The following is an 8786-nucleotide window of genomic DNA, read 5'->3' as shown; positions in this document are numbered from 1 at the left end:
CGCTGCCCTTGGAGCCACGGTGTAATAACGGGGCGCTGATCCCGCACTGTATGTTGTACACAAGCAACCCCGGTACCAGCCGGGGTCCGCAAAAGGCGCCGACCGGGCCCGGGCCGGGGCGAGGGGCCGGGACCCGGCGGCCGGAGCCGCCCGCGCCGCCTTGGCGCCGCCTCCGGGGGCGGCCGGCTGGGGGCGCCCCGATGCCACCGCCCTCCCCGCTCCCCTGAGGGCCCCGGCCGCGAATCACCGGTGCGAGCCCCGGGCAGCGGCCCGCCTTGCCGGGCGAGGGGCGGGACCGGTGCCGACTCCGCTCCGGCCGCCGCTCCTCGCCGCTCCGCTCCGCCGCCGCCATGAGCGCGGACCCCGTCGTCTTCGTCGCCGCCGCCAGGACCGCCGTGGGTGAGAAGCAGGGCCGGGTGCCCGCGCCGAGCCCGGGTGGCGGATGTCCCCGCGGCCGGGCGGGCTGGGGCGGCGGGAGCCCCCCGGGCCGCGGCCGGTGCTGAGCGCTCTCCCTCTGTCCCAGGCTCCTTCAACGGCGGCCTGTCGGCGCTGCCGGCCCACGAGCTGGGCGCCGCCGCCATCCGGGAGGTGCTGCGGCGGGCCGGGCTGGCCCCCGGGGAGGTCTCGGAGGTGATCCTGGGGCAGGTCCTCACGGCAGGTAGGCGGCGGGGCCCGCGGCCGGGCGGTCTGGGCGGGCCGGGCGGGGGCCCCTCCTCGCCGCGGCGGCTGGGGTCGGCGCCGCCCGGAGCGTGGCTCCCGACAAAGGAGCTGAGCGGCGTCTCGGCCGCTTCCCGGAGCGCCCTGGGCGACGGAGCCATCGCTGGGAAAGCACGGGGGGGGGGGGCGCGCCTTGGGGTTTTTTGGAAGCCCCGCAGCCGCTGTGTCTGGCCGCAAGTTGGTTTCTTTCCTTTGTTGCAGCATCCTTCCCCCCGCCCCCCCCCCCCCCCCCCCCCCCCGGCGTCGGTCTCGCCCCGAGGGCAGCATCCTGCGGGACGGAGCTGCCGAGGCTGTGCGGGGCTGGCCGGCGCGGTCTGTGTGCGCTGGCTGGGAGGCAGATACTTTGATTGAATAAAAATGCGGCCGATAGGGAATTCTTTTGAACCGTCCCCTGCTTTTTCCAGGGAAATATTTCACCAGCAGAGTCATAAGGCAGGTTTGTTTATGAAGATGGAGGAATAAAATAAAGGAAATAAACGTTTTTATCTTACTTAAAGCTGATCCAGATTCTTCTGTATTTTTAGCTCGCTGGATGATGTGGTTTCCTTCTCTGTTTCTTTGCATACAAAGAGCTGGCATCACTTTGGCCCGGGGAGACGCAGATGAAGAATGTTTTCTTTGAATATTAGCACTCCTACTCCCTCCATCAGGATTACAACAAAGAATGGAAGCTTTCAGGACTGTACTTGCATAATTGTGCTTTTGATTTCCATAGGAACTGATAGGGAAAGTTGTGGGCTGCTGGTATGCAGAGGATGAGCTCTCATCTTACACATGTACAAGAGGCTAGCGCTAATTTGAAGTTGGTGTTTCATCTGACCTGCCATCAGAAGCAGAGCTGCAGATATAAAACTGTCAGTAGCAAGCCCCTGATCTTGCAGGGATTTTATTGATCAACAATATAAACGAGAGGTAACTGATCTCGTGTTTACTGATTACCACTGGGAACTTCTCTGTCTATCAACTGAAAACAGAGCAAGTTCTAAATTTTGGTGGATTTGGTGTACCCGTTATGAAAAGTGACAAGGCTGACATCTGTTTTTTAAGGACAAAGGTAAAATGTTGCCTGTTTCTGCAGGTGCTGGCCAGAACCCCGTCCGACAAGCGAGTGTTGCTGCAGGAATCCCTTATTCTGTCCCTGCCTGGAGCTGCCAGATGATCTGTGGGTCGGGCTTGAAAGCGGTATGTCTGGCTGCACAGTCCATACTGACTGGAGACTCCAACATCGTGGTTGCAGGAGGCATGGAAAGTATGAGCAAGGTAAAGCAAACGATGGTGCTCATTGCGCTGACTTACTGGGAGCACACATGTCAAGTGATGTTGAAATCCTGCATTTCAAGGCTAATGCTCTGGAGGCAGATTGAAAGAGTAGCTTTGGTTTCTGCACTTGGGAATTAATTTACACATACAACAATTGACTTCAAGTAGCTTTTTTTTTTTTAATTAAAAAAAATACCTGGTACTGTAGTTACTAAAAAGGTGCCATGCAAACACACCCCATGTTTAAAATCTGATTTTAATTTCCATCTAGCCCTGTTGTGTTGATGGATTTGCTTGTGACAGGTGGCAATAGATGGGTTTTTTCGGTGTTGCAAGAATGTCAAAGAAGGAATAACTGGAAATGTTATTGTTCACCAAGCAATTTTATTTCAAGGTGTCCATCCCAAGGTTGTATTGAGGAATTGTGCTGGGCCAGTGGTTGGATGCCTAAGGGGGTGGTCTCTGCTGCTGCGGCTCACTAGCTGCCCGTGCTGAGAGTGGTGGTGGTGTTTGCTGGCAGTGGAGTGCGATCGGGAACCACCTACAAGAAGACTGGCAGGATGGTGGACCCATGGCCGTATGGCCCCAAGGACAATTGATTCAATCTGTGGAGAGAACACATTGGCTGCTTGGTGATAGGCTGCTGTGGAAATGCGCAGGCCAAACAGACCCTGCCAGCTGGCAGGCTGGAGGGAGAGACAGAGCGTGCAGCCAGGGAGACCGCCGGGGTTTGAGATAGCTACCTGCAGCTGCGAGGCAGGGAGGGATCTGTCTCTTCAGCTGCCTGGCTGTATTACACACTGGAGATCTAAAACATCTAACTCCTTTCAAAATACCTTCTTGCAGGCTCCTCATGTCATTCACATGCGAGCCGGGGTGAAAATGGGAGAGGCTTCCTTGCAGGACACTATAATCCTTGATGGCCTTACAGATGCGTTTTATCAGTATCATATGGGTATCACAGGTCAGTTATGACAGTTCAGAAAACGAAATGGTTAACTGGGGAAGGGGAAGAATGCACTGACAGGGAGTTTCAGAAATGCAAATTTTCAAATAACGTGTTTCAAGTTGTTCTTAGGTTGTAGTCATGAAAAAGGAAGAAATTCCTGATATTGAAAGGCATTGAAGGCATTTTCTGCTTTGCTTGTAAAGCTACTGGTCTTTTTTTCCTGTCTGAGCTAATTTCGCTGTATCTCTTTTGCATCTGAGAAGTTTAATTTAATTCAGGAAAAATAAACGAAGCAAGCCCTGTTCTGAACTGGAGCATTCAGCAGGATGGATTTGTGGGGGGTGGGGTGGGGGAGTGTACTGTGGATACACATGGTTCTGCAACTTCAGGTTATTGCACCCTGGATGGGACAGTCAGCCAACTGCTCTTTCAGACCCTGCTTATGAAACAAGAGTAACTTCAGAACTGTTCCCTCATCTGAAGTAGCTGTAGAGAGACCTGAGCTTAATAATCTAGAGAAGACATAAACTAGAAAAGTTTGTTTGCATTTGTATTTAACTTGACAAAACATCTGGGAGGAGATTCCGCACAGAAATTTTCGCTCTTAAAAAAAACATTGCACAGAATCTTGAGCAAACAAAAATGAGGAAATCTGAATGAAAACTGTTCAACAAGCTTAGCTGCTTGCTACAGTAAACAATGGCTACCCTTGTGCTTAAAATTTTACAACTTAAAGTTTTAGCATTTCCTGATGGCAATTTGCATTTTGTTCCTATTTCAGCTGAAAATGTTGCCAGTCAGTGGCAAGTCAGCAGAGGTGAACAAGACCAGCTTGCTGTACAGTCACAAAACAGGGCAGAGGCAGCACAGAAAGCTGGCTATTTTACAAAAGAAATTGTTCCTGTTCTTGTACCTTCTAAAAAAGGTAGGTGTGAGTGGATAATGAAAACTGATTTTAAAGAAAAAAAATCTGTTTTCTACCATGTCTCCTACAATCAGTGGATAGTTTCCCACTTACACGGCCTTTTCTGTAAGCTGTTCTGTAAGCATGTAGCCTGTTGCTCTCTTTCTCAACTTTCGGTGGTTATTTTTTAAATAAGCGAGAAGTGATGCAAATATGGAATATCTAAATGTAGCTCTCGGCGAATATGCCTGTTGTGTTTTATTGGAGATGTAATGACTACCCACGCAAACCGTTGACTTAACATAGGCTCAGCTATGGTATCAAAATCGGTATTTTTCATTTTGTTAGACTCCTGCTGCACCAAACTTAAAACAGTCATGTTCATTGCTCACCTAGTAAAATACGTAGTAGAGTAACTAGGGTTACTAGGTAATTAACTAAGTCATATATATCAGGTATGCTTCTCTTCAAGTCTGCCAGGGATATAAACGGGCATGTTACGGTGCTTGAGCCAAAGGTCTCTTAGTAGAGCATGGGAGTTCCCTCAGCTCCATACGAGGTGGATGCAAAACCAAACAGAAATCAAGAATCAGTTGTTAAACATTTGCATGTAATAGACCCTGTAGGAAAAGTTCTGGCATTAGGCCAGTTACAAACTAAGGAAAGGCTTTCCTGATACCAGTTTAGATAATACTATTTAATGACGCTTGACTACACTTTGCGACAAGATTCCTACAAGTATCATTTGGAGGGTAGCCTTCTGTTTGGAAGAGAAGCTATTGGCTTAGGAACAGCGAGAATAAGATCTGCTTTTGTAGAACTAGCCAGTGTTTTAGTTGTTAGTATTTGTCTTGGAAAACCCAGCTGTCCGTCCTCCTAGAAGCAGCTGGAGGTTAGAGCTTTGTTAAACGGCACACAAGTTGGAAGCTGTCTCTGACGTAAGAATGGCCTGTTGGTTAGAAGGAGCATGGCATATGTTCCTGATGAGCCTGTTGTTTGTGCTGGCTTTCTGTTGAGGTGAGTGTGTGTGCGATTAGACCCTCCTGTGAGTATAATTCTGTTTTGCAGGTCCTATAGAAGTTAAAACAGATGAACACCCTCGACACGGGAGCAACTTGGAAACAATGGCAAAGTTAAAGCCCTGTTTCCTGACAGATGGAACTGGGACAGTAACAGCAGCTAATGCATCAGGTTGGTCCGTCTGGCTAAAACCGAAATGGAAAAGCAGCAGTGGCGCCTGGCAGGGTCTCTGCAAGGGGCTTGGCTGCCACATGGTCACTGCTGAATGGATTTTGCTGGACACGGCAGTGTGTTTGACAACATAAGTAGAACTCGAATAGAACTGTGGTGGAGGATCTTCTGTGTGTCTTTTGTTAGCTTGCTTTCTATGAAGCAATAGAAGTGTTTGGACAGTAACAGCAATATTTGATAGGCTGTTGATCAGAAACTACATCCTCTCTTTTTAAAACTAGCTGTCTGGTGGTTTCTAATACTGCAGGTTTGGACAAAGGAAAAGTCAACAATTCATGTTGGAAAATGTTACTCCTGTGGGACTAATGCTCCTGCCACAGGCAGCTTTGAAACTTCTTCCTTGGTCCTTACGCTGCCTCTTCCAAAGCCTACCGAATAAAGCTGATGTGCTCCTTTTTCAGAATGTGCCTCAGGTCTTCCACCTGCTGCTTTCCAAATAGGATCACAAATGTGTCACATGTACAGCAGTATAGATATGTTACCCGTTTTAAGTGTTTGTGGCAGGCAGACTTGGCTTGCAGTCATAAAAGATTTATGATTTTTGTGTTGTCTAGATTGTGAACTTACGCAAGTAGGAAAAGGTGGTACAGTAACAGCTGTAAAGCCCAACAAATACAAAAAACCAAAGTTGTTTGTCACTCCACAGGTATAAATGATGGAGCTGCAGCTGTAATTCTGATGAAGAAATCGGAAGCTGCTAGGAGAGGTCTTATGCCTCTGGCTCGGATTGTGTCTTGGGCTCAGACAGGTGTAGATCCATCTATAATGGGAGTGGGGCCCATTTCAGCAATAAAGCAAGCTGTAAGTAATTACCTATCTATGTATCTATTGTTTGAAAACCCTTCCTTGTAATCACTTTTCATTTTCTGGCCATGTCTTGGTTTTTCTATATTCTGAGTGAAAACGAGACTTGAAACAGTGGAGAGTATACAAGATTAAGATTTTTAGTGCTACCAGGCTAATGCCTACTCATTGGGGAAAAAAAAATAAATGTACAGGTGTATGAATGGAGTTCAGAGCACAAACTAGTCAGGTTTGTGGAAGGCCACCTGCACAACCTAGGAGGCTAAAGATCGCATTTAGTGGATGCGTATAGTAACCTAATTTGGGGATGATTTTGTCCTGACACAACGTGGTTCTGATGCTGTGTCTGGCCAGGTTACTTGTCAGATCACTGCCTGACTGTATTTGTAATAGCACAACAATGAGAGAAGGGCCAGTCAGTGCGTCTGCGTTAGCAAACGTGGTGATGCCCTTTGTGTTTTAGTTTGCCCTGTGAAAGGGTTGGAGCGTGCCAGCTGGATTCCTTGCAGATGAAACTAAACCAGATGCACTCCAGAACCGTGTCTGATGTGCTCAGACCATTACTGCACCCACTGATGCGCTCTGCGTTCAGCCCACGGGACAAGGTTCTCAAATGAAATGCCCTGAGCGGGCAGCCCCTACGGTACCATGCTGCTTGCCAGTATAGACGTAGCCCATGGCAACCCCAGCTGATTGTTAAAAGCTGAGCTATGAAATTGAGTATGAAAAGAGCTCTTACACAGCTGGTAAGGACAGATTTGCTTTATTTTAGTTTTATTTATACTCTGTAAAGGCCTTACTTTGTTCATCTCTGAAATGTCCTGGCAATGTAGAAGCCTGATTTGAACTCAGCAAAGCTCTGTGGCTTTTGACAAGAAAATCAGAACTGTAATGGAGAAGCTTTTTCGTACCAGATCTCAAACTGTTCTTTTAAACTGAGAATGCTATAAATGTATATACAATATACATTGCTAGTTTAAATTGTAGAACAGACACAAAATAATTTTATAGGTACTCTGCAAAAGGGTATACCACTTCTTAATGCAAACTTTGTAATGTGTGTTATCAAACCCTTCACACCCTCCGTATATTAATCTCTTCAGAATCTCATAGCAGTACTTCTTAGTGAGAGAATGACCAGACCATGCCTTTTACTATGTTAACACTAAACCTTATAGACTTCTCCCAGAAATGGAGTGGTTGCCATACTGTCTCTAGCGTATCTAGCAGGAAGAGCCCTCATCTTAAGACTATACTTGGAGATGCACCAGTCTGGCTAGCTGGTTGTGAAACATTGCTGCAGATGGTCCTGCTGGTAAAGTGTTGCTGTTAAAAAAAAAAAAAAGTGAATGGAAGTAACAATGTACAACATGCCTAAGCCTGTACCCGAGTAGGCAATTGCACCACAAGTTTCACAAGTAGAAAACATGAGCCAAGCCATCTCCCAGCATAGCCGCCTGTGAAAATCTTCAAGCAAAGACTGGACAAATGATGCTTGACACTAATGGTTACTTCACTATTTCCTGTGTAAAAATCTGTATTAGGCAGAGAATCTCTAATGGAGTTGAACTTATGTCCTGAAAAACTTGCTGTTAATCTGTTAAAACCTACTTTTGAAAACAATCCTTGTTCTATTAAAGATACCACACACTGCTTAACTCCCACAATTGCACCACCGCTGCGTGTGAAATTAGTTAAGTAACAGCAGCCAGCATTTTATAGCGCGTTGTGTTGCCTTTTGTCACCAACCCTGGCTATGAAAAAATGTTTCCCTCAACTTTTAGAAGTGGTAGCTTCAAATCAACCAATTTAAGTCTTACAAGAAGCTTCCTCTGCTGCTGAGGAAGACTTAAAAAGTAATAAAGCCTCTTAATTTTTTTTCTTTTTTCAGATTGACAAAGCTACCTGGACTCTGGAACAAGTTGACCTGTTTGAAATTAATGAAGCCTTTGCCTCGCTATCTGTTGCAATAGCAAAAGAACTGAAAGTAAATCCAGAAAAGGTAATGAATATATTTGAGGCCACAATTAGTTTGGCTCCTGAAATTCAAACTCGTTCCATTCTATGCATCTGGATTGTATCCCCAAGACATGAGAACAGTCAGTCCGCCCTTGCCGTCACTTAGCTGTAAGGAAAAAGGATGGGAACCCCAGCAGGCGTTCCCTTCACATGCTGTGCCGCAGGTAGAGTTTCCCAGCTGAACAGGCTGCAGCTTTATTACAGTGGATTTGTATGCAAATCTAGGTTCCTGTTTGAACATACTTATCATTAACTTCAGAATTTGAACTTGCTGCTGGAAGTGCATTTCCCACTGTATTCTTCCAGTGATGGCACAAAGTGTTGGTGTTACTCTCCCCTCCCCAAACCCATATTAATTATCTTCAATTTCAGAAATACTAATTATTAGCAGCTGTTGCATCCATGCTTGGTTTCTCCTGGAGATGGTCGTAGCAGTTTATTCACAATCACAGACCATATCCAGTGAAGCCATGCTGAAGCTAACCTGTTTGAACGGTTTCTTAACTTGGCCTTCTGTATTGGCTTTTTTCTTACAGATTAATATCCAAGGTGGGGCTATTGCTCTTGGCCACCCTCTTGGCGCCTCTGGTTGTCGCATCCTTGTCACTCTTCTACATGCACTGGAACGAACAGGTGGAAAACGTGGTGTTGCTGCTCTCTGTATAGGAGGAGGAATGGGAATAGCCATGTGCATTGAGAGATGAAAGTGACTGACTGAAGTAATAGCTGGTGTGAACTAGCTTTGAAACTGTTTACTAATAAACCTCTAATCATGGAACATGCGTTTGTTTTCTCTAAAATGAAATAATCTTAATCCATTACTTTTTGCCAGTTAATGGGTGGCTGCTGCAGGCACTCTAGTTGTTAACACAGGCCACAGCT

General features: G+C 46.8%; 1 protein-coding gene across 1 annotated transcript; it reads left to right on the top strand.

Annotated features, from left to right (window-relative positions):
* The first annotated feature begins 248 nt into the window (after positions 1-248).
* On the top strand, positions 249-8682 carry ACAT2 (acetyl-CoA acetyltransferase 2). The gene is made up of 9 exons (XM_056342682.1): positions 249-399; positions 524-658; positions 1796-1977; positions 2824-2941; positions 3708-3851; positions 4899-5021; positions 5728-5882; positions 7777-7887; positions 8441-8682. The coding sequence occupies exons 1-9, from the start codon at positions 351-353 to the stop codon at positions 8606-8608; spliced, it is 1185 nt and encodes a 394-aa protein (XP_056198657.1). The 5' UTR covers positions 249-350; the 3' UTR covers positions 8609-8682.
* The last annotated feature ends 104 nt before the right edge of the window (positions 8683-8786 follow it).

The sequence above is a fragment of the Falco biarmicus genome, chromosome 6, assembly GCF_023638135.1.
Source record: "Falco biarmicus isolate bFalBia1 chromosome 6, bFalBia1.pri, whole genome shotgun sequence".
Classification (NCBI taxonomy): Eukaryota; Metazoa; Chordata; class Aves; order Falconiformes; family Falconidae; genus Falco; species Falco biarmicus.
This window is presented reverse-complemented; position numbering and strand designations above follow the sequence as displayed.